At 39.3% G+C, this 24,041-nt stretch overlaps 2 protein-coding genes and 1 long non-coding RNA gene across 8 annotated transcripts; 2 read left to right on the top strand and 1 right to left on the bottom strand.

Annotated features, from left to right (window-relative positions):
• The first annotated feature begins 397 nt into the window (after nt 1-397).
• LOC111258982 (uncharacterized) lies at nt 398-10,929 on the top strand. Of its 2 annotated transcripts, XR_002679719.2 has the most exons (8): nt 398-1,369; nt 4,191-4,302; nt 4,945-5,146; nt 6,087-6,383; nt 6,544-6,807; nt 8,278-8,483; nt 8,667-10,126; nt 10,319-10,929. XR_002679719.2 is itself a non-coding variant. In XM_022830992.2 (7 exons), the coding sequence occupies exons 1-7, from the start codon at nt 1,354-1,356 to the stop codon at nt 9,616-9,618; spliced, it is 2,049 nt and encodes a 682-aa protein (XP_022686727.1). In that variant the 5' UTR covers nt 398-1,353; the 3' UTR covers nt 9,619-10,929. The 2 variants fall into 2 exon arrangements, 1 of the variants encoding a protein (XP_022686727.1); XM_022830992.2 differs by having other exon boundaries at nt 8,667-10,929.
• Nucleotides 10,930-12,470: 1,541 nt separating this feature from the next.
• Nucleotides 12,471-23,034, bottom strand: LOC111259830 (2-acylglycerol O-acyltransferase 2). 5 transcript variants are annotated; one of them, XM_022833960.2, is made up of 13 exons: nt 21,227-23,034; nt 19,920-20,105; nt 19,157-19,279; nt 18,912-18,987; nt 18,420-18,601; nt 16,250-16,328; nt 16,078-16,133; nt 15,840-15,937; nt 15,486-15,610; nt 15,139-15,266; nt 14,847-14,937; nt 14,483-14,591; nt 12,471-14,268 (listed from the first exon to the last, which is right to left on the bottom strand). In XM_022833960.2, exons 2-13 carry the CDS (start codon nt 20,036-20,038, stop codon nt 14,114-14,116), a joined length of 1,341 nt encoding a protein of 446 aa, XP_022689695.1. In that variant the 5' UTR covers nt 20,039-20,105; nt 21,227-23,034; the 3' UTR covers nt 12,471-14,113. The 5 variants fall into 5 exon arrangements, with proteins under 5 accessions (XP_022689695.1, XP_022690421.1, XP_022688237.1 ...); XM_022834686.2 differs by having other exon boundaries at nt 21,393-23,034; XM_022832502.2 differs by lacking the exon at nt 21,227-23,034 and adding an exon at nt 21,046-21,137.
• LOC147754034 (uncharacterized) lies at nt 21,653-23,462 on the top strand. The gene is made up of 2 exons (XR_015312907.1): nt 21,653-21,741; nt 23,033-23,462. It is a non-coding gene; the product is annotated as an uncharacterized LOC147754034 (long non-coding RNA).
• The last annotated feature ends 579 nt before the right edge of the window (nt 23,463-24,041 follow it).

The following is a 24,041-nucleotide window of genomic DNA, read 5'->3' as shown; positions in this document are numbered from 1 at the left end:
CCGACGTAGGCGAGCCCATGTGTTATCCTCTTTAAAGGCTGTCGACCGACGTTACGTGCGAGAGGCCACATTCTAATTCAACAGCCAGACGACGCATGGCGATGGCAGACAGTCTTTGGCTGACGAGAATAATAACGCATAGAAGCTAGCTAGGAAGGTGGTTATAGCAGACCAGCACGGCCACTCTCCATCGTTCGTGGTGTGTCGAGTGCCGTTGTGTGAATGTTTTGATTCTGTCCTCTCTATCGTGATTATCTACACTGAGCCTATCTGCCTGTCCAGCCGTTTTCCTGCCTGGGTTCTCCGTCGCCATCCGAATTGTTATTGTTGCTAGTATTTGTGTTGATGTTGCCATTGCGGGCCACTTTTTGGTTTGTGTCGATTGTTCTACTCTGCGCCGCCGTTCGTCGATCCGCGTTCGTCTTTCGGTCGGTCGGTCGATTGGCTGCCTGGTCTGCTGACGGCTGGCTGTGCGGTCCATGTGCTGGGACTACGGCAAGCGCAACTACTACTCTACAACTGGCTGGCGGCAGAAGCAAAAGCAGCTCTGTTCATCAAAGTGGTAGTGTTTTTGCCTTAGCTGCAGCTGTCCGTGAGCCTCGATTGGCCTGTCGGAGCGGTTGTAGGTTGATTAGTGTTTGTTGGCAGAAGTGCTACGGCAGCGGCAGCCGCAGTTGCAGTGGTTGTATATGCAGTAGCATTGGTAGGGGAATGATTGCGCCTCTGCACCAGCAGCTTTTTTAAGCCAGTGTTGGCTGTTGCTGCTGATGGTGGTACGCAAGAACGAACCGGGGCAGTAAACATCAGCAACAGCAGCGTAAAAGAGAGATGTTGAGTTGAGAATCACTTCTCTCGGAAGAAGTTGTGAGACACGGAGCAAGCCGTTTCTTTTTCTTCCCCTTCACCTACGCAATACGAAAGTCCTCGTTATTATTGCGACAACGATACAACATATAAATAGAGAGCGCTGTATTTCACGGAACGAGGATTAGTGACGAGCCCAAACAGGGACGGACAGAATAAATGAAGAAGTCAATTATAAGGAAATTTTGCGTGGTTGTTGTGGGGGCGACGTGGTGTAGTGAGTGCTAAGCCGCCGACTTTTGGTGATAATTAGATAGCTTCTACTATTAGTGGAGATCGAGATAAATACAAAGCAAGTCGACAGTCAGGTCTCTGTTGGCCCGAGACCCCCCTCCCCCCCCGCGGCGGTTTGAGAGTGCAATATACTTAAACTTGAACAGGAGTCCCGATCAGGCAAAAGTCTGCCGTGACCTTTGCGAGGCTGGAGAAACGGTGGCGTCCCGTAGATGGTGCGGGTAAACGCACGATTACCAGTGCACTAGTGTCATCATGTCTCGCCATGAAGGTAATTATCGAGTTCGTTTGCAGTTAGCTCCTAGCTTCTAGTAGCTCAGAAATGACCTGATGAAATAACAGCAATAATAGCAATATTAATAATAATGGTGTAGGCAGGAGCGCCATTCTTACGATAAGATATTTAATCGAAAAAAAAAAATGCTCGCCATTATACCATAATTTATTTTGCTGTGCCACGCACTTTTTTCATCTTATTAGTAATGTATCTTTTAGAGATGGGTAACGTAAAGCCATACTATATATCTTTAGTAGTACCATCATACAAAAACGAAAGCAGGTGCATGGGAAAATAAATGCCTTGTAGAACTTGTACAAGTTATTTGTACTATAAAGGAATAACTGTACTTCCCTGTATTGCGAGGTCTACGAATTTACTTGTACACTAATTTAGGCGTATACGTTATCCATAGAAATCATTCAATGTACAACTGTATTTAGATTTGATTATCTTTCAGAAACTGACATAAGTATTATGACACGAAGTCAATTACCAAGGTTATTCAATTATTATTGTTGTTATCATTATTTACCCCAATAATAAGTTCTTGTTACTTTTTTTTTGCATTAAAGTAAATTTATTCTCCACATTTTAAATAATAAAAGCTATAATTCTCTATATCCCTTTATGTATCATACAAAAGAAGTTATCAAGATCCGAGTTTTACTTTTAGTATCCAAAATTATAGTGTTGACGCCTCTATTAATGTGTTCGTAAACAATTTGGGTCTTTTAAAACTTCCAATATCGGTCTAATAAATAACTCAACATGCATGGTGAAGAGGCTTTCCAGGAAACTAGTTAGCTTAGGTTATACTGAGTCATTTTTTACTACTTTGGTGTGTATACTTTCTGCTGTGTGTTTCCCTGGGCGCCAGAACATATTGTAAGACTTTCAATGAAACTACTGTTTTTTCAGTTACTGGATTTCAGTTACTAGATTTCAGTTAAGTGGCGTACGGACACCGTATAACTGGAGTCTAAACAGTAAATTCCAATAAATGAACTTTGCTAAAAGCCTTTTAAGAAAAGTATTACAAGAGGCATGTTTGAGTTACGTTGGGTGTACCTTGCGTACTTTTCTGGGTCAAATCAATTACGTAATAATATTGTTTTGTGTGCGTAAGTGTCAAACTGCTTCAAAATGTTACTCAACTAATTCTACTATCAAGTGGTAAAAAGGATGGTCTAATTCTTGAATTTTTTTAACGTTCATGTTTTGTTCACTACCACTGATTGGAAGCCTTCGAAACTATCACTTGTTAACATTTAAGCAAATCCATGCAGCTGCTGGTAGCCAGACAGATAACTCGTGTTCGTGTGTGACATTTAAGTCAAGATATTAGTTTTTATTTTCGCTATTATTATATATTATTATTTCGATATTATAGATATTAGTTTCTTTAACTTTCTCTGATCGATTTAGATTTCAAGTATGGGAAACTTCAGGGCCAGTTCGAATGGTTTGTAGTAGGTAATGGTCCCTGTTTCATTCGTAGCTTGTATGATGCTTTACCAGAACAATTCCTTCCGACCTTGAGGCATCATCGTGCTGTGCTTGACTCTATTTAAGAATACCTCAGACATGCAATTTATCGTAGTAATAAGTCAAAATATTTGAAATTAACGGCCATTGAGACATTTTGTAGTGGTACAGAGAAAATGTTCCCATTGTGTGCAATATTAGTTTAGAAGGGTAACTCCAGGAGAAGATTCTCCGCGCCAAGTCATCCATTCTTGGAGTATAGATGGCATTGTAGACCAAAATATGGCTGCAGATTGTGTTAGTTACAGCTCCGTGAGGCTTTTCACTTGCAATCGTTCGAAGAAGATAAAGATATTAGCTTCGGCTTCGTAAGGAGCACCGACCAGATGGAATTACGCAAAGTGTTCATTTTCCGTATACCAATATGCCGTAATAATAATATTCCCGTAATATTAAAATAACATATTTGCTCGGCCAGCTAATTGAATATGCTCCAACAGGTTCGAAACTGGATAGATCTGTTTTCCATATCTGTAATACAAGCGTCGATTTTGCATGCTATCCCACTTTTAAACATTTGACCCGTATGGACCAAATTCTCACCGTATTTAACGGAAAAAAATCACATCCGAAGAAATACCGAAGTAGATTTGTATTTGGGAATCGAAGGATCAGCTCCATCTAAGGGCCATTAGATTAGCTTAGCCCTGAATGAGCATGCTTTGTTTTGGGTGAAACAAAAGTGGAGAAAAAGCTGCAATGATCTAATCCGTTGCAGGGAGCCAATTTTAAGGAACTGCACACTTTCTTTAACATCACATGTTCTGCGTGACATTACAATGGGTGCATTCGGACAATTCTTCAATGAATTTTACTAATTCTATTGTTAAAGGAATTATTACAGAATGAGCTTGCAATTCTAAAGACGTCCGTAGTTATAGACGGAGGCCCATAAAGCATCTCATGGGTATTTCCCTTCCGTACTGAGCGAAATTTTTATTTTTCAAGCATATGCACAAGTAATTGAGACGTGAGTGTTCTTTTGCAATAATACTGCATTTATGAATGTAAAAAAATGAGCTTTAATGGATCATCCGCACTTTAACATAATATTATCTGTTCTTATTCTCTGTGTCTAGTTAAGCATTAAGAAAGGTAAGACATGAACTTCTCATTCCAAAGTTACCGCAGTTTTCTTATGCATGCTCACTGCCAAGTTTCGCTGCCTCTTTTGAATTAGTGTTCACATTTCTATTATGCAATCAAGGCTATGGGCTACCTACAGTAGTTTACAGTTGTTTACCTTTAATTTTTGTGTTTTCCGCAGGCGTATCGTGCGACTCGTGTCTTCGCAATAACTTTAAGGGGCGTCGGTACAAATGCCTCGTCTGCTTTGACTACGACCTTTGTGGAAGCTGTTTTGAGAGCGGAGCAGCAAGGTTGGTTACACCAAGCTTAATAATGTTGTTGATAAAATAAGTTGAATATTTATTTGCTGCTTATATATGTCCTGTTTGTAAAATAGGTGGTGCACAGATAACTAATGATATATGATGGATCTGACAAGAAAAACCCACATGTCTTTATAAGATAACACTAATGTTATACATGAGACGTCATAGAAATGCGATTCCAGAAAGTTGGTGGCTCGTTGAGATAACTAGCTAGATCTGAATTAGCTTAGATTTGGACCGAAGGTTACTGCCATCCCCGTGCTTCCCTGTGAAACCTTTCAGAGTTGAAAAGCTTTATAACCGGCCACAAGGGTCCGGAAACATTATAATATAATATTCATCATCCTATGCGATTCCCAATGTGTGTTACTCTTTTTCGAGATCAAAGTTGTCAACTACGATGAAAACGCTTCCGGAATTCTCACGGTTAATCTTGATACCCTTGGCGTGTATTACATTTGTACTTGTATTTGTGTAAGCTCTCTAGAGTTGTTTAATCATTATTTGTGGAGCTTCATTATCGGCTTTTATGCCGTTCTTATTATTACTAATATTGTCACTATCTGTATTATTATTATGGTATTGCGTATATGTACAAGTATGATGTTGTGCGTGAATTGGTTGTAGTGCGCGTCACATATCTTCGCACGCGATGCAGTGCATGCTACCACGCGCCGAATATGAGCTATACTACGCTGGGGAAAGCGCCTCCCTCACAACGGATGCACCGCTCTCGTTGACCTGCCCCTATTGCGGTCGTATGGGCCTTACCGAGACCGCCCTCTACGATCACGCGTGTGGCGAACACTCGGATCTAGCCGTTGAAGTCGTCAGTATCACTAACCCAAATATTCTGGTCCAGCCTGTATACACATGTGTTGTTTTTTGTGAGAAAAATCTCTGATTACACATGATAAATTGAATCGTTTATTAAGCTAAAGTGTATATATAGATGAAGGTTATTATATTACAGTTTGGTTAGTCAGATGAGTTAACGTTAATTAAATACTATAAAGTCGGACTGTACAATATTCCTATTTCTAATTGTCTCTATTGAGCTCTTAAGTGTGTTACCTAACGGACCATTCATTTGTACTTTATAGGCCGTGATCCTCGGCTTCATAGCAGATCCTTATTTACCATGCATGCGGAAATATAGATATACAAATTGCCGAGTCTTTTTTTATAATAATTGTTAAAGATTGAACTGAGTCTTGACGTTTACAGCTCACATGAACAATGCTTATGTATAATCTTATATAGCATAAAAAAATAGATCATTGCGCAACTGCCATCATCTTTTTAATTACATCACCTCCACCACCGTGAAAAAGTCAATGATCTAAATTCAGTACTAAGAAGAACCTAGAATATTTGCTCAACTCGTTGATTTTAGAGTATAATACTAATAAGTGCGAAATTTATGGTCGAACGTCGTCTTCTTGCCGTATTGTTAAAGGCGTCGAAATTTGGCATTAGTCTAAGTTCGACACATTTTTTCTGTCCTTTGTTATTACTGCTTTTGATTGTATTGGCCGCGATGTTCCGGATGCATGTCGCAGAGTCTCCCATGTATTTAATGGTGTTGAAAATACGTGTGTGCAAAGACAGATGCACTCCGACAAAGTTAGCGTCGTGCAACCCTAATCCTTTTTCGACAGGGTTAAGAGAAGTCATTTCCTATTCAAAAGTGATAAAACTTAAATTATCCAGTTATGTAATTTTATACACTTATAAAATGCTTGAATGTTTTGCTTATTATACTGAAGGTATGTCCGGTATGCGCGTCACAGCCCGGTGGCGAACCGAATAATTTAGTGCTAGATTTTGTCGCGCACATTCAGCGGGAACATCGGACGGGCACAACTGCCGGGGGGGTCGGAGGGGGAGGTGGCAATGACGAGGGCCATGGACATCCTCATACAGGTGGCCATCATCCTAGTGGAGGTCATGGAGCTCACCACGGTATTCCACCTCCTTCACACAGCAACAGCAGCCTGCAAATACAACAGGCGGGCGGGCAACAGCCAAACGGAACCTCAACTCAGCACGACCTACGTCAACAGGTTACATATATAGATATGTATGTAAAATATATATGTAAAATAATAACAATAATATATACATATTATTGTTATTATTTTCGTCACGGAATTTCGCTTTTTCAAATAGACCTATTCATCAGTGCAATATTTATGTAAGACGATTTTGTTGATGCATTTACAGCCAAGACGAATGCCCTCTCGAGGAGGAACTGCTGGAAGTGGAGGCGCCGGCTTGGGTGGTCGGACTTCTCGACGACATCCGCAGATGGCCTTTACTGCGATGCCACTTTCGCCTCGGGACTCGGCAATGGAGTCAATTACGGAGCTTCTGTCGCAGTTGTCTGGCACTCGAAGGGCAACAAGCGGTACGGGCACGGCCGCTGGACAGTCGGCCCACAGCGCAGTGCCCTCTGCGCAGCAAACCATTCAACAACTTCAGATGCAGGTCAGTAGAAGTCAATTATTACAACATTTATTATGCAGAACGCAGTCTGCTCTTACACTACCTAAAATGAATCAAAGCGAAAACGGTGGTGTAAAGCTGTAGAAACAGAAACCTGATTTAACAAATATTTTAGGGCCCTTTGTGACTGCTTTTGCGCAGAAGACGTAGCCATTTGGCGACGTCTATTATTACACATTTTACTGTAACTGATATATTTTTACCGTCGCGCCGTCAGTAATCTTCTATCTCCCGTCATTCAAAAAAAGCACATTCACCGCGTCGCACTTTATCCAAAACTGCTTCGCGTAGCGCAATCGATTTTATTATTATTAATTTAAAATATCCTGCAAAAGAAGCGTCAATAGTGAAGTACAGTTACAGCTGGTACACTATCAATTATTAACGAAGAAAGACAATGGATCAATCACTTTTATTTAATACATGTCTTGTGTACCATCAAATATAGTAAACATAGCTATGATTGGTAAACGAAAACTGTATAGGGCACAAATACGAATATCCCTCAATTAGGTTTTCATTTTTGTTATTCCAAAAACTCGTTAAATGTATCTGTCAGGTAATCACGTTTAGAAGCATTTGGATGATTATATACCAACGATTCGACTTTATTCGAGCTTCTAATGTTTAGCTGCATAGGGCTTTTTTCAGTGAAGCTATCCTATGGGCGATTAACGCAATCTTGAATTCTCTTATAAAATTTTCTTTTTGAGGCTTTTGTACTCCTTTTGTATTTTTATATACAATCTTAGCCAGGTATCGATTTAAAATAAGAAGAAAAATGATTTGTACAAATTTATTAAAAAAATAAAAACATAAAATATTTTATAATTGAAAAACGTTTCAGTTTTGTTAGTTTTTTGTTTGTTGTTTACGACTTTTGTGCTTACTAAAATACAACAAAGTGAACATATTCTATTTGAGCTATGATGACAGGAAGCGGATTTTACAAAGTATAAATTACAAGTTCATATAAGATACATAAGGATTCGTATTGAATACTATGTTTTATTTGAGCCGACTCTTTAGCGTAAAGTGGAATAATTTTGAAAGGTTCATATTTTAGCCTCGTTACAATTATAAGCGTAACGACTACATAGAAGATGACCGGGTGGTCGCTTGGTGCAACGGGTCTTGGGTTTAACATTTTGCATGTAGTCATAACTGGAAAGAACTTTGAAAACTCAGTTTCGTTTACTTTGTCTCAGTGTATGTAATCAGATCATCTTTTCTGAATGGCTTATTACTTGACTTATTGTGAAATACTGTTATTTTAATTGTAAGATTAGTCCTAAAATGAGGACGTGTCTCATCATTCATACATAGATTTTAGTCAGTCTATATAGAATCGACGAACAAATCAACTGTATACTAATTGTGAGCTAACAACGGTAGCAATTTTCTCGTTGATTGTTGCATGGATATCGACGTGGATATGTTGCTGTTACACAGTTGGAGCGACAACATTCTGCTGTAGCTCGACAGCAACTCACGGATAAACTGCCTCGTCGGACAGGCGGTTTATTAGACGTAGGTGGTGCAGGAAGCTCGAGCTTGCTGCCGTCTCACCAGTCAGGCTCATTAGCAGGCACGCAGGACAGCGGTCACCAGAGCTCACTGGGAGCTGCTTCAGGCCAATCGCAGTACTTGCTCTCCAGGTATTTACGTTACATTAAAATAGAATCTGCTAGTGATAGAAATGTGGCTAGTTACATGTACACACGTAAATTAATTAGTGACGAACTTAAAATGGTTTCAACGAGGTAATGCCCCGAATATAAACCTAAAGCAACATTAAAAAAATTGCTAACATCTATATTTTCTGCGTCATGTTTACTCAGGTACCTGAATAACGGTAATGTCGGAATTAGCGGCAGTGTGGCAGGCGTTTTGGGGGGCTGCCTAGGGGGATCGTCTGCGGCAACGACTGCGGTGGCGTGGTCAACTGCGGCGACGGTAGCGACGGGGCCATCGACAGGCGGATCTTTCACCTCAACCACATCGGGTTCACAGGCTACTTCAGCAGCGGCGCCTGATCGCGCTCAATTTGTGGAGAATCTATTGCTTAATTCACTTCTGCCCAACAGTGCTCTCTGGAAGCTGCATTGTGCCACGGCCAACTCTAGTCATAAAAAGTCGACGTCGTCAGCCATTGGCGGTGGGAGTGACGGAGCCTCTGCTGCTCGCAACATAAACGTCGCAAACAACAGTAGCAGCAGTAATTACGGCAACCACAACAACAACAACAACAATAATACCAGTAATAGCAGCAGTCGCACTAAATATAAACACAATAAACCAGAGCTTAGTCTAAAGCTACTCGTAGCACAGGTGGACGACAGCAAAAGGCGGCAACAACAGCAGCAGCAGCAGCAGCAACAACAACAACAACAACAGCAGGCGTCATCCACAATAGTTGCTGCTGCTGCCGATGATGATGATGACCACGCGAACATAACAGACGACAGTTCGCTAGCAGACGACGAAGATGACTGGGGTGATCTTGCGGGGGCCAGTTCAGACAATAACGGTGCAGCTGCCGGTGGAAATTCCGGTGCTAGCTTTTCTGGTGGTAGTGGCGGCGCTGGCGGAGCTGCTGTTCATAGGGGTTCTAATGGCCCTGCAGCAGCGTCGGGAGACGCCGGTGGGAGCAGTGGACATAGCAGTGCAACGAATCCCACTCCTTTCCTGGTGTCTGCAGGATCCAATGTTCAACAACAACAACAACAGCGCGACAACGATAATCCGTTACCAGCGCCGCCGCCGCCGGGAAGTGACTATACGAGGCAATGAGCGTGTAACATACGTTTTTTTTCCAAAACTTTAAAAATATATACTAGTAAAAATAATAACAATAAGAAGAAGAATGACAAAGAAGAAATAATAATTAAGGAAAATGAGAGTTGCAACAAAAAGAGGTAACAAGAGTATCATTGACTGAGAGTTACGCAACGAATATGAAATAAATAATGATGATAACAATATCATCATCAAGAGAGGAGTTGATCACATGATGGCGTCAAGACGAAAAGAAGAGCTACGAATGCGTTTTGTGCGATGAAAAAGCGCAGTCGAAGTATGACACGCCGACAGGAGTGATTATTGGGATACATATGTGTACTGAACACTCCATAGAGAAAAATTACAGGCGCCATGGCAGCCGCGTTTAAACGTTTACCTGCCTTAAGCCAACTGTCTAATTAAAACCACAGTGTAAATCCTTGTCGTACTGTGATTACATGACACTCCTGCAACGGAGCAGTGCTCTAAAAAAATTGTTTCGTCGTGTTTTAGCTACGAGGTGAGTGCGGGGTGGGTGGAACCCCCCTCTGTCTTGTTCATTTCCCGAAGGACAGCAACCTAGTTAATTAAAAATACATGCAATCGGCTGATTTCTATAATTGAGCTTACTCAAAATATTCTCTTACTGTAGAGCATCTACTGAAACCGACAGTAGTGAAAAAGTACCATAAAGTGCAGATTTGCATTTCAGGTAAAACATCGTTTCGATATAAATTAGGCGTGAGACAAGCCATACACGAAAGAAACTTTTGCAGCGCTTAAAAACCTAATTGCGTAAAAACAAACACAGTAGAAAAAAGTCAAAGGTCAAGCAACAATGACCGCCATGACACACGTCAATAATCAAACGTTGCTCTCGGGAGGAAGTATGGATAATAAATGAGGGAAAGAGTTTAGAAGGGACGGAAAAAAGCAGATTGATCGAAACATACGATGAAGCATCGTCGAAAATAATTACACATATGTACACTTAGTACGTTACCCGAAGGGCTTCGAGAAACGACTGGCAGAGGTTGATAAGAGGAACAGCAGTGGTATCCAAAAAAAAAACAAAATTCCAAATGACTAGGGGCGGGCGGGCTATTAAGCCGTGCAGGTGGTGTGTAGGGGTGTGCCGATTACGGCCAGAGCGAGAGAAATAGAGAGATAGAGCGAGCGAGAGCTGTGAGACTGTGAGCTACTCAGGTGGCCTAATTAAATAATAATAAATATTATAATTATATGAAATAATATGCTAGTAAATGGTGACTGAAAAGAAAGGCAGGTAGAGTTTCTGTAAAATAAACCGTTTAATATACCGAATGGTTCCAGTCCCTTTAGTTAAAAATACTGGTTAAGTTTAGGCACCATATTTGACGTTGTAGCTTGCACGTTAATTTTAAATTGCTGATGTTTCGATCGTACTGGAACAGGATGACGGGATTATTAGTAAGCGGAGCGTGAGTACGGAAGTACACTTATGCAGACTATTCTTGCCTTACTGACAGATCTGAATTCGATAGATACACCAGTTACTTTTCTCGAATTATTAGAACTATGCATGTAACCTTACAAAAAAAAACATTTAAAAAGTGATGCAAATTAATTTTACTTACATTAATTTTGTTCTAAGTGCCTATATAAATTACAATCAATTGCGTTTTCGTAGATTTCACATTCGGCGTTGAATACTGTCGGTTACTGTTGTAACCCCGCGTACTTCATAACAATAAAAGGCGCACCAAATGTCTGTTTTGGGCAGTCGGATTATGTCGAGTTTTACAGTGATAAAACGCTATAGTGTGGAACAGAAATTCGTTCTGGAAGCCAACCAATTAAAATGTTCCCTAAGTGTTCAAATGTAAAACATTTTAGAACAGTATTCTTTTTAAAAAAATATTGAAGTTGAAAGTTTCTTACGGTGGTACTATACAAGTAACGTACAAAATACCGGTATCTTCTTCCGTAGACGAAATTGAAATTGAGGCGATTGATTAAAAAGACTAGCTTACTTGTAAATAAAAATCAAGCTAATGGAGACCACAACCCGCGCGGACAAATCACACCATCGTTCCAGTACGACGCAGCGACGACGTTATGCTGAAGGACGTGGCCCGTCAACAAGCACTCTGCAGCGGATTTTGAAGCTGTAAAGCTGTGTGAAGGACAATTTGTATCAAGCAGCACCGAAAATAATCTACGACCTCAAAAATCGTAGTCGTGAAAGCGTATTAGTAAAACGAATGCTGAAATATACAGGGGCATGATTCAGAATTACGCAAAATTTAGAAAGGTCATATAGTGGTTAACATACCAATTGGAATGCGCCAAAATTTGCTTTTACTTCAGATTCTTGCGTATCAAAATAGGATAGTGACTATTTGCGCACTCTGAATTTATAAATATCAAATTTTTTTTTGATACTTCCGAGCATACAGCTACAGCAGCCGCTAGGACTAGTTTACATGTTGTTCAGAGTAGGCATCGTGCTTTTAAGGTAACTATACAATTACAATTTCATCTGACATAAGACGACTAATCACACGGACCATAGTGCATAATTATTTAAAGCCTTATTTTTTATCTTTCGAGCAGTAAAAACTCATGGTTAATGTGGTAGTATGTACATTCATTCCTGCTAGTCCGCCTGCATGATTTTAAACTAAAAGCTTATTTCATTTACGAATTTATATGTTGGCATACAAAATGCGGTCGATTGGTCTGAGTGAATTTACATTATGCTTTACTTCCCTCATTAATAAAGCACGTAATAGGCATACGTGCACCCTACTCTCGTTCTTTATAAGAATGTTCACGTTCGTTTCCAGGCTGTTTTGTAATACCTATGGATATATTTTGCTGTATTACATCTGGGTTAGTAACCAGCATTTATTGCACTGATAGGTATGATTTCTGATTCAGCAAATCGGATGGGACATGCAAACTGGCATAGAGTTTTTATCGGATTTTGATGCAACATAAGCCAGCCTATATTGTACCTGTTGCAATTGGAGGTATATATTCCAGTATAGTTAGCATACGCGATGAAATATGTATTATTCTCAATATTCATTCGCCACTTATTCCTTATATGAACTCGAAATTCTCACGCCGGTCACATTCATCGTTCACTAACTTGTGATGTCTATCTACATCACAATGTATAGGTTTCAGTAATATACTTTGTGTTCTCAGTCGCGTACAGTTTGTATTACTTCTTTCTATTATCTTCGGCTATTAGAATGACGATCGTTGCCGTCCCTTTATTGTCCTCAAACTCAATATCGCATTTTGTTGCTTTGGATTTAGGTGTTTGTGAGTGTTTTTGCGCGCGTGTATGTATAAAGCCGTAAGGAAGATCGTCAGAATAGATACAGCAAGCTTTAGATAAAGGGAAACCGCCGCTAGTGACGCGCAGGATAAATAAAGCAAACATTAAATTGCGCTTCACCGAAAAGATTTAAGTGCACATTATCTGAGAATTATCATGTTGTTGTATTGAGTTGCACAGCAACTGTTAATTTATATTTATTTGTTGCTTTGTATTAGCTCGAAATCTCAATTTTACAATAAAAATACTGACTACTTATTTAAAGTTGACGTAAGAAATGCTTAAAAATATAACTAGTTACTTCGAATTTGTGTGTTTGAAATCGATGCTGGTTCACTTAAATCTCTTTGGCGGGCAGATGAACAAGCTTTTAGCCCATACGTTGAGTATATAAAACGTCTGAACTAATCCAGTATGTAATTAATGAGCCTGGATGCGTTTAGATTGCTAACACAGATACACTATGAATGCTGGCTTTGGCATTAGAGACATTCCGTTGTAATTCGGGAAGACATTAGGGCAACATCAACAAGATCCTCATAGGGCAACACCAACAAGATCCTCAATGACAGTCACTTTCATACACACAGATATAGATTGTAAAAGCTATGAATTATTGCAAGGTTTCGCTCCAGAAACATATTCGAACTTGAAGTTAAACGTTAAGTAAGTCATTGCACTCGCATAGCCATATTTTCATACTCACCCTCTCACGTGATACATTCACAATAAACCTTTTTTTCGCCATCTTCACACAGACCTTTTATAAACACGCAAACAGCCATACATTTGTATACAGATAGTGATCATTGTATGTGGTCTAGTGCTTCACACAGTTGCAAAGTCCTCATCCACTATATTATACAAAATACATCTCCTACTAAAACTTTTTTTGGCCGTTTCTGTTACTAATAGCTGCAAATTGCTTCGCCAAAAGACTGACGTCGGTTAGATATACATAAACAAAGCTGGAAGCTCCCCCGCGAACATCACACGACGATCGACGAGATGCAAATAGTGAAACACAGCATTCATTTTTCACTGCTAAACAAAATCAATCCTGATTGGCGTTATAAGGATGTCTTGAATTGATATCTTGGCCATGTATTTCAGCGCGACGGTTATCATGACGAGAGTCTTCGCAGGCGGCATCAGTGCACCGCGTGCCATGTATCATTAGCCTATGATAAGGGTATGTCGTGGGTCGCATCCAGCCATCGTTTTGTGCGTTTCAAAGAGATCCTTTAGTGCTGCTACGTATTTTGCGTGAAGGTCGTCAATCTGTTGCTGGGTCGGTTTCAACACTTGAGTAACACGAATTGGGGCACCAACTACATAGAAAATATCCCATAAACGAGAGTTAGTCTTTATCTTGCTTTAACAGAAAATCTTCGTTGTTACTCAAGTCGAGATATTTCTTATAATGAAAATTTGCAAAATCGGAAGCACACTGCTTTAACTTCATAGACTATCACATCTGAGTAAGATTACGTCGTTTAATCGAATAAATAGGTAAAGAATAACGCATGGATTTTTGCTACCTACCCACTGTGGTGATTCGCGTTCGAAATGGGACGTATCCGCAACTGTATTGTAGAAGCCCGCGGCCATGGAACACAGGGGGGCTAAAACCGACGATACGTTTGAAACGCATCTGTGTATATATATATCATATTGTAAATGACTACGATACAATTATGCTACAGTTATCATCACGAGTAGTTTGTTTTTAGCCGGAAATGGTCTACGTAGCTGAAATCAATATCAATTCAAAAACACTCATCGAATAAGACTAGAGAGTGCATTGGTTACATGAAGAGTTCCAATATCTAATTGCAATGATTGCGTAATGGTGAGGAGACTGTAGTTGGTGATCATACGTTGTGTTACCGTCGTGTGTGCAACGGACCTGAATGTCGCGTAATTTTGAGCCTGGGGGATTTGCCGCCTGCGCGTAAACATTATTCTCACCGAACGAGAATACTGGAACAAGGTCGGCTCTGAAGAGTCAACAAAACAATATTATGCATGAGAGTACATCATTACCGAGCCACTTAGATTATTCATCGCAAAGACAGTATTAGGTATATTGCATCAGTTAATATATTCATTAGGCCCAGCATCTGAGAGTGAATAGTAACCTATATAGAAAACGAAGCAAACTAGTTGTAGCGAAGTTTTAGCGTTATAAGTTTATTAACCCATTCTGTAGAGCGATCTTGATGAAACCCTTTCGCGAAGTTAGAGTAAGCGCGATATCTGCGTTCCGGTGAGCATCGAGGGCCTCCTGCGCTCCCCCCACGACAATAATTGCTGCATTACCGACACCCTAAAAATAGAAATGTAATCTTTATACTTATGAAATTACACCAAACTTCAGTATTATTAACGTCCGTTGCCAAGATCCACATCTTTTTCTGAGAGAATGACATCAAAGGCCATAAACATGGATGAACGGAAGGTGTTAATGACTTTATTATGCTATCTTTTGTACCTTGATTGTGCTTCGCTACACATACACTGTGTAGGAGAGCAAGGTTTACCATACCTTATTTTTTAATATCCAGTCGAGAGAATCGCGGCAGACAGAGACAATCCCGAGCCCAAGAAGAAGATCACGGTAGAAGGGAAACATGAAGTTCAATGTCAATGTCATTAGATGCGGAGCGATTCCTGAAATCAGTCGGTATAATTATAGTAAAAGGGCACCCATGTATCATTAAGGTAGAAGATCTAGCGAATATCTTGGCTTGACCAGATGTACCTACGACAGTGAAAAACTTACGGAAATCGTCCCAGCTTCCAATGAACGCGATTGTTTCATTCGTGTTTAACTACTGCTTTATCAATGCTTAAGGTTCGCTAGGTAACTTATTCTATCAGCTAATATAAAATAACCTACCAGGAAAGAGCTTGGCGAACCCTGTTCCTTCAGTGCCGAAGTTGATAAATGAGCCTGCTGCCATAATTCCATGTGGGTGATATCCCATTATGTAGTTTCTGGAAAATTATAATCATCATTACATGCATTGATTTCATTTTCGCGTCGCAGTTGTTTGACAATTCCACAATCGTAGATATTTTTAGTGTACCTTTTAATGAAAGTGTTAATGAAAATTTGCTAAATTGCGGAAACTTACCTATCAGCAGGAAGACCAGCTGTCTTTATTAAGCAAATCGGGAAATATTCCGCCATCTGTAAAAAAGTATGGCATTTACAGGTCATGTAGTATTCATTAAGATTACATTACTTTTTTTTGTAGCAAAGTGTTGCTTTTTTTCGTTAAAGGCTGACAGCTTTTTCATTTTTACCTTAGTCCATAATTTCCATCGACGATACCAGTGCACGCGGTGACCTCCTTTTTCGTGCGTGCGAAAATCATAGACGTACCTGCAAATTAAATATGAGTTATTACATTAATGCAGAAAGGACGGTATTTGTGAGACAGAATATTGTCAACACCCTTCCGTTTTCCGAATGACGATTTTTCTCAAATTTCGTAACATCTTCTTTAGATTTTAAAGGACCGATATAGATAAGTTTTCATACACATAGGTTAATTAACTTTTAATGTTATTATTATGTTATTAAAATGGCGGGAGAAGCATGACAATGCAAATTCTTAACGGATCAATTTTTTTACCAGCACCTGAGAAAATGAAGATCTGTTTATAACAGTATTGCAGATGCGTAAAAAGCACCAACTGCCAAATCGTCCTCTATCTTCCAAGAGAAACATTTCGCTCAATCATATTATATCACAACTGTAAAATCATATCAAAGCAGATATCTGTATCAGCTTGTACCGGTTTTCTGGTTCATCCGCTTGGTAACCATTAGGTTGTAGAATGGTGTTTTTGTTAGGTCAGATTTCGGTATCAATGATAATTATTATAAGGCTTGTTATCACTATCATATTATACTTGAAGCTGATAATAAGGCAAAAAGGTTTTTGTTTGCCAAATTTTTCGAAAGAAGTATTGGTCGTTCATCATCTCGTGATTTCATAATTCATACTGGGCTGTTTGTCACAGGCGTAGAATCTGCCCCAGCAACGCGAACAAAAACACTTCTATTTATATAATATGATTGAGAGCAACCACCCGTAATTTAAATAATTTTTGGTAGTATTTTTTTGTGTAGACATTCTAGTATAAAGATAATAATATGTCTAAAATCTGCAATATCGCTAAATTTAGTTTGCTTATTTAAATTAAATTTATTATTATTTTGCTTCTGATGATGTTACTTCAGATCGGCTAGCCGCTAGCTTCTTATGGATTGGTATTGTTCTCTGATGGTTTTTAGTTCGATGAGTCGCGCGTATAGCGAAGCATCGCAACAGTGCGTCATTCAGTATTAAAAGACGTGTCAGTAATTGATTTGTTTTGTTTCAATTAAAGAACACTTGAATAATATTCTACCAAAAAATAAAACAAGGTACACTTTAGCCAGTCAGAATACATTGAAAATTTTAAGGGGTTTTGTATTACAATTGAATATTAATAGTCAATGAGCCATAGTTTAAATTTCACATGAAATGATAGCTATGCTATGAATAATAGTGACAGAAAAGAAGAAATTTTTGCATGAAAAAAAACATCTAGATATATGAACCCGACCATCTCAAAATATATTTTCCTAAAGCCTCCTTTGCACATCATTTCGGATGCCCTCTTACTTCGCTCTGATTAGGAAACTACAAAACGACGAGACTAAAATATAGGGGCGGTAATCGTCACGTAAACAGTGTCGTGCCCACTGCCGAAAACAGTAGCAGTCACATTTGTAGAGTGGACTTTCCAATGCTGCTCTCGTCCTGTGTTATTTTCGTATGGGTTTCTATCGCATGTGATCTCTTCCTTAGATTTGTTTCATCTGTCTGTTGCTCTTTGTGGTATTCTACTAGCGGATATTATGACACGGTAGGAACGCAGAGAGACAGACACCCTGTTAGTGTCAACCTCTCAAAAGGTTAATGGGTATCATTTAACATTTTGTGACCGCTTATGACTAAAGGCCTATGTTTACAATTGGGAAGAAAATATATTCCGGTGGAATTAAGTAATATTCAATAATAATAATAAAGTAATATCGAAATTAACCTATATTATTTGTGTCGTCGTGTTGAAAAGTAATAAATCCTCGGAAAACTGAAAGGTTCTTGTGCTTCTCCCATGCTCGTTTTCTCTGTTTTTGAGAACTGTGTACAGCCGTCAACCGCACTCGAATTCGTGACCTGGGGCCACGGAAACCCAGACAGCCATGAACTGTCAGGTCATGCTTTTGAAGGTTAGACGGGTTTTATGAGAGACGATAATGCAAGCACAATAGTGCAAAAATTTCCCCAAAAAGCGTACAACAAACTGATTTACAATGTTTTTATATCTCTCACTGGAATACGCCAAATGTAAATGGAATAAGTAAACACATTTGTAGAAATGTAACAGATAGCTATAGATACAATTACTGATTGCTCACCATCCTGTATAGAGTATTACGATCCAATACAGATTGCTGAAGCTTAGGATAATAGCTAGTACGGTGAAAAAGATTCCTGCGAAGAGAAAACTGAACGAGCATAAGGCGGCAGCGAGCGTCTGCAGACGTCGTGTCAACGGCGTGGCTGCTGGAGCAAAGTCAATTCCCATCACCCTGATTACCTGTATCAGTATAAACAGGGAATAGAATTAATGATGGAGATCAACCACTTCTTGCCATTTTTGGGAAAGCAACAGTAATCGACTTCCAGGACTAACAAGCTATTGCTCGGTTAACGTATTTATAATATAAAGTCCACCTCTTTTTTTAATTAGATAGTTACCATAAAATTTTGTTTTTAATACGCGCTTGAGATTCACTGCCATCGTGAGAGTAAATTTCAGAAAACTTGCTTTGACCAGATCCGTCATCGAGCCACGTATTTGCATAACATTATTATATTCAAATAATATTATAATCGTTGCAAGGTACCTGCTTTAAAAGCGATGTCTCCTCGGACTTCAATATTTTGAGTTGTTTTCTTTCTGCGTCTGTACTGTGTTCAACCCTGAAACAATTTGTTAGAACACCAAATCGTATATCTTGAAATTAAGGGTTAAGATCGATGCGCACACCTTTTCATCTTTACGTGAACAAATTTACGATATGCTTCGAACATTGGAATAGACTGAGTTGTAGTTGATCTTAAGAATTCCTGCATAGAAAAGCTTCCATACCTCTGACAGAGATGATAACCAAGGTAGAATGTTATCACGAGGATTTCAGTACTAATCACTGTTACGGCGTATAACAAAACGTTTACCACAAACAAAGTAAATATGCACCCGCGGGCCGTGTACCTGTAATTTGAATTTAGTGCGACGCTATTAGATAGGACAATGTCTTTGTCAAGAGTTACAGATTTTAATAATAAGAGATAATAAATAAAGAAATCTACACTCAATCAAAAATAAAAGACCATATAAGATTTCTTGATCTGTTTGTCTATTACGACAATCGTCCTTTTTTCAGAAGCAGATTAATTTCCAATCTAAAAAAAAATTTCAAATTTCAAACAAGCACAACACCCCCCTATCTTGTGTAAGTAAAGGTTTTCAGAAAATCTCGTCTAAACTTTATTGTATTAGAAGTGCAAGCTAATTACACAGATAAAAAAGATGTATTGTAAAAGGGACTTGTGCTATGATTTTTTTGGCATTTATCGAACAAATCGTTCCTTCGTATACCAGCAGCGAGAAATGCCGCCTCCGAAGCATATAAATTACGCCGGCTAGGAAGAAAAATTCGAAAGCAAATGATTTAAAAAAATCGATGGCCACACTGAAGAAGCCGTTGTTTTTATCCAAGTCTTTAGTCTAAGCATTACAGGTTCACTCAACTCCATTGAGTCAGTGACTTGTTTTAGATGCTTTAAACCCCTAGTCTCTTTCGAACATCGTATATGGGTAAGTGTTAATGCTGTATGGCTTGTCAACTTACTTGTACGAAAGCTTCGACGCTCTCCGTGTATATCGAAGGGCGTAGTTAGAAAGCGTGGAGATGACAGGTCTGCCAAGGGGCCGGAGCTGGGCTTTCACTTGACAAGCGCGGGGTTCCATAGCATCAGTCGCGCGTCGTCCCTTCTATCTGGGTTGAAGAATTCGTACGATCAGCCCACTCCTAATTCTGTTCAAACAAAAACTAGCTAAAATGTAATCTATTTCAGCTATTCAGTGAGAAGCATCAAGTAGCCAAAAGTTACGTCGTTCCAAAGTTTGGCAGTTGAATGAGAAGGAGGCGACGCACAATCGTCATCCAGCAAATTGGTTTAAAAAGGCAAGCACAGCACAATTTATTTGAATAAATTAATTGATGTCGCTATAAGCACTATAATATCTGGTTTCTCAATGTTGGCCTCTAAAAGGAGTAGACGAATAACTTATTGCGGAAAGCACCCCTCTGAAATTATTATAACAAACACTTTAGAGGGCACACTTTTGTTCTCTTTGATCATACGTACTGTGCGCCTACAACGAGTCCGTAATCAATCGAGGTGGACGGCTGAAATGAAAAAGCAGTTGGTTGGCCCTTAAGAACAGTAACGACACCGGAACAGTCGCCGTAACAAACGCCCCCCGCCCCCCGTGGAAAGGAGAACTTGTGAGTAAGGGGAGAATACCCGTAACAGGGACACCAAGCCTAATCAAATGGAATCGTTATCGCCATAGAACGGAACAGCTTTGTAGCTAGCTAGGCAGCACCGGTGTCAACCACAACAACAACTGCAGCATCAGTAGTAGCATGGCAACCGCATTGCATTCATTAGTTGCATGCTCTCAACAAACAACAACAGTAGAACTAGCTTTACCCCCCTAGCCAAACTGTCACCGCATTTTAAAGGCAATAACAATAACGGCGGCGAAAATAGTGCCTGTCATTATATATCAGTCAGAATTGCTACGACGACGACATGACGGCGAGACACCTTTACACGAAGACGTTCTTATTAAATAAGACTGAATGGGCAAGGCAGCTTCTTTAGCTGCGCATTTAGTTTTCAGCTGTTGCTTAACGGCGGTTTACTTCCACTCACATCCCTCGATTTTTGAATTTCGTCCTAAGTTACCATTCTCAAGCCCTTCAGCGGCGAGGAGGCCAAAGCTATCTCGGTAGTCGCCATCCTCATGATCCCTAGCACAACAGCAAACAGAATGTATCGTAAAGCTCCTCTTCGTTACGAGCGCTCTCTTGTCCTGCATGAAACTATCTGTTAGCGTAAAAGATATTTTTACGTCAAAGTTACTGACTTGTCTCAACAATGTGCTAGAAGTTTGACTCCTCTTCCATTGCACCTGCTGGCCGGCTTCGTCTGGGTTGCATACTTAAACACAAGCGTCACCATCGTCGTCATGTATGGATATGAGTGATCTACCAGCGCGTATCTATGCAAAAGGTGGTGCTTTGCTAACCTACCTGTGCTGATATACTTTGTCCTACTGCGCCACATTCAATAAGACTTGTGGTCGGCCACACTAGTGGATTAATTCGAGAATGGCCGTGTTCATATGTTGTGTGGAAAGAAAGGTTCTTCTCGTGCTAGAATCGCCTTTGGTGTCACAACACATTTGACCTAAAAAATAGAAAACCCGTATATTGACGCGCTATATAGCTTGATAGATGGAGCCGATTAGCTGAGAAGTTCCACGCTGCACGCGTCCATTGTTTACTCGGATATATTTAGACACAGTGAGGCGCACCGAATGCGCTGAGTACAACAAAAGTCGATTCGTTGAAAACATATATTTTTTATGTTTTAATAAAGGTTTGTACTTGCTAATAGCTTCTATGAAGCATTTACGTAGTAAAACAGAATATAAACATGCTTATAAGCCCTTGCATCAATAAGCTACTGGAGGGTCACGAACATTAACAGTATCGGTACAGTTATTGTGCAGGCTGATAGAAAAGATTGACTAAAAGTGAAAAAAGAACCCGTTCAAAGGTGGATTTCAATGTACATCACCTCAATTGCAAATAGTTGAATTTGCCTTTCATATTATAGGCAAACGACTAACACTCAAGTACATATAATAATCATAATCATTATCATGTAGTAATACGTTCTCAAGGAACGTATATGCTTTACTCATCTTAAACGACGTATTGGACCTCAAGGACAATGTATTAAACATTTTTCAAAGAATGTTGACAAGTGTGCTAACCACGATTTTTGACAGTTTTAGTCCACGCCAGTATACCCACTTAGCTTCTTAATATATCTGTGTTTGTTACTAGAAAATAAAATCTTATGTGATTATGATCTGTATAAAATGTAAGTAATATAAACCATCTTGGAAACATATCAATAAATTACTTCGTGCAAGCTTCGCGTTTTACAGCACTGTCTCGGGCGTTTTAAAGCTCAGGAGATAAACACTTAATAGCTATGTGAAGCTTGATATCAAATTGTAGATCAGCTCATTTGAGCGGCACCGTGTTTCCTAGTCGACATGCTTCCATAGATAAAGCAAACGAGTTAACGTTAGTGGCCGTAATAGGACAGACAAAGCACCAATTATCACGCTAAATCGGTGCGACGACTGTGATCTGCTGATGTTTTAACTCTGAAAAACAGCAAAAACTGAATGAAAAAATCCTGGAACCTAACGGAAAAGATCCAAAGGTGATAACAGCGTACTTCCACAATTATTAGTAAATGAGGTGCCCATGCAGCATTGATAAAAATATACGGAACAACATGAACATCTATCAGGTAGTGTGAGTAACGGCCTGGTTGCAGGATGAAGACAGTTACTATATATTCGTATAACAGTCATAAAGGTGATGAATATAGAGAGCCCTTCTCCTGCTCAGTCCCGCCAGAAGTAATCTTCAGATTCTGTGACCATCTTCTGACAGTTGAAACATACGAAAACCGTGATAAGCTGTCAGACAGTAGACAACTTCCTGCTAGACACACGTGCATCGCTATTCATGCAGGTATACACGATGGTTTTCTTTATTATTGAGATTTATTATAACAAAAATTAGGTGAATAGAAGGTTTATTGAAAAACGCCTTATGATCTTTTTGAAATTTTGTCAATATTGCAGCTGATGTGCGTGGTTGAATAGGCGGAACGCTTTGAAATCAGGTTACGGCACAACTAAGACTAAGTTGAAACAAGGCTTAAATTATTAAAACCGCCTCTTATTTGTCGTTTGGGATGTAATCTTTTCGTAGATTAAGACTTGCAGCACCATTATGCCACGACACGTTGTGGAATGACTAGTCAGCTGTAAATAATTCAGTATCATAGGCAAACAGTTTTTTTTTTTCTCTATTTCCATTGCAAAACGTGCCCATCATGCGCGTTCGTGATGGTTCGCGCGGGCGAGCAACTTATCCAAACGTACGGTAGCTTTTTGAACTCGAGGACTTGTACACAACCAGGAAGCAGATTACAGATTTCCTTCGAAAAATTAGACACGTCGCGGAATAGTCTGTATTCTTTAATTATAAACCTTTTTATTATTTTACCAATGATTTTTATGATTGCTTATACTCTAAGAGTTTCGAAAGCCAAAGTGTCCAATCTTTTGGTCTACATTAAAGCAAAAGTAATCTAGGAAAACTAACCTTGCAAGTATTTAAATGAGGTCTTATCTAACTAGAGAAGAAACGAGCTTGTACGATGTTAAAACTTTGTTTTTTTTTTTTAAGAATTTATTCTTCCCTTTTACTGTAGATTTTTACATTTAATTGGAAATCTTTAATGTAAGTTACGCAAAAAAATAATCATTTGGCGTTGATCTTGTAAAGTAGACTTTTTTTTACTTACATTGGGTGATACTTACATCTACTGCGATGAATTTCAGCTTTGGTAGATGGTTGCCATGTCGTTTTATAGGCATTTTTATTGGTTCTCCAACGCAAGTAAATCTAATTCTTCCAATAGAGGCAAGTCTTCAATGCTCTGTCTAAGAGACGATTCCGAGCACTTACTTACATAATAGAAATATCCGAAAATATTCAAAATAATATTTAATTTAATGAAAAAAACTTATTGTCTTCAACTTAAGGAATTATTTTTTCGTAAAAAGAGCGGTGAACGGCAGGCCA

This window comes from Varroa jacobsoni, unplaced genomic scaffold, assembly GCF_002532875.2.
Source record: "Varroa jacobsoni isolate VJ856 unplaced genomic scaffold, vjacob_1.0 scaffold_3, whole genome shotgun sequence".
NCBI lineage: Eukaryota > Metazoa > Arthropoda > Arachnida > Mesostigmata > Varroidae > Varroa > Varroa jacobsoni.
Note: the sequence above shows the minus strand (reverse complement) of the source record. Positions and strands in the feature narration are given on the sequence as shown.

Bases quoted from the DNA above. Each gene is read 5' to 3' on its own strand.
- LOC111258982 (XM_022830992.2), top strand. The intron at 5,147-6,086 runs GTCAGTATCACT...ATTATACTGAAG, and splicing joins CGGATCTAGCCGTTGAAGTC to GTATGTCCGGTATGCGCGTC. The intron at 6,808-8,277 runs GTCAGTAGAAGT...GCTGTTACACAG, and splicing joins TTCAACAACTTCAGATGCAG to TTGGAGCGACAACATTCTGC.
- LOC111259830 (XM_022833960.2), bottom strand. From the start codon at position 20,038: ATGGAACCCCGCGCTTGTCAAGTGAAAGCCCAGCTCCGGCCCCTTGGC. The intron at 18,602-18,911 runs GTACCTTGCAAC...ATACTGATACAG, and splicing joins AGACATCGCTTTTAAAGCAG to GTAATCAGGGTGATGGGAAT. The intron at 16,329-18,419 runs GTGAGCAATCAG...TTTAATTTGCAG, and splicing joins GTAATACTCTATACAGGATG to GTACGTCTATGATTTTCGCA.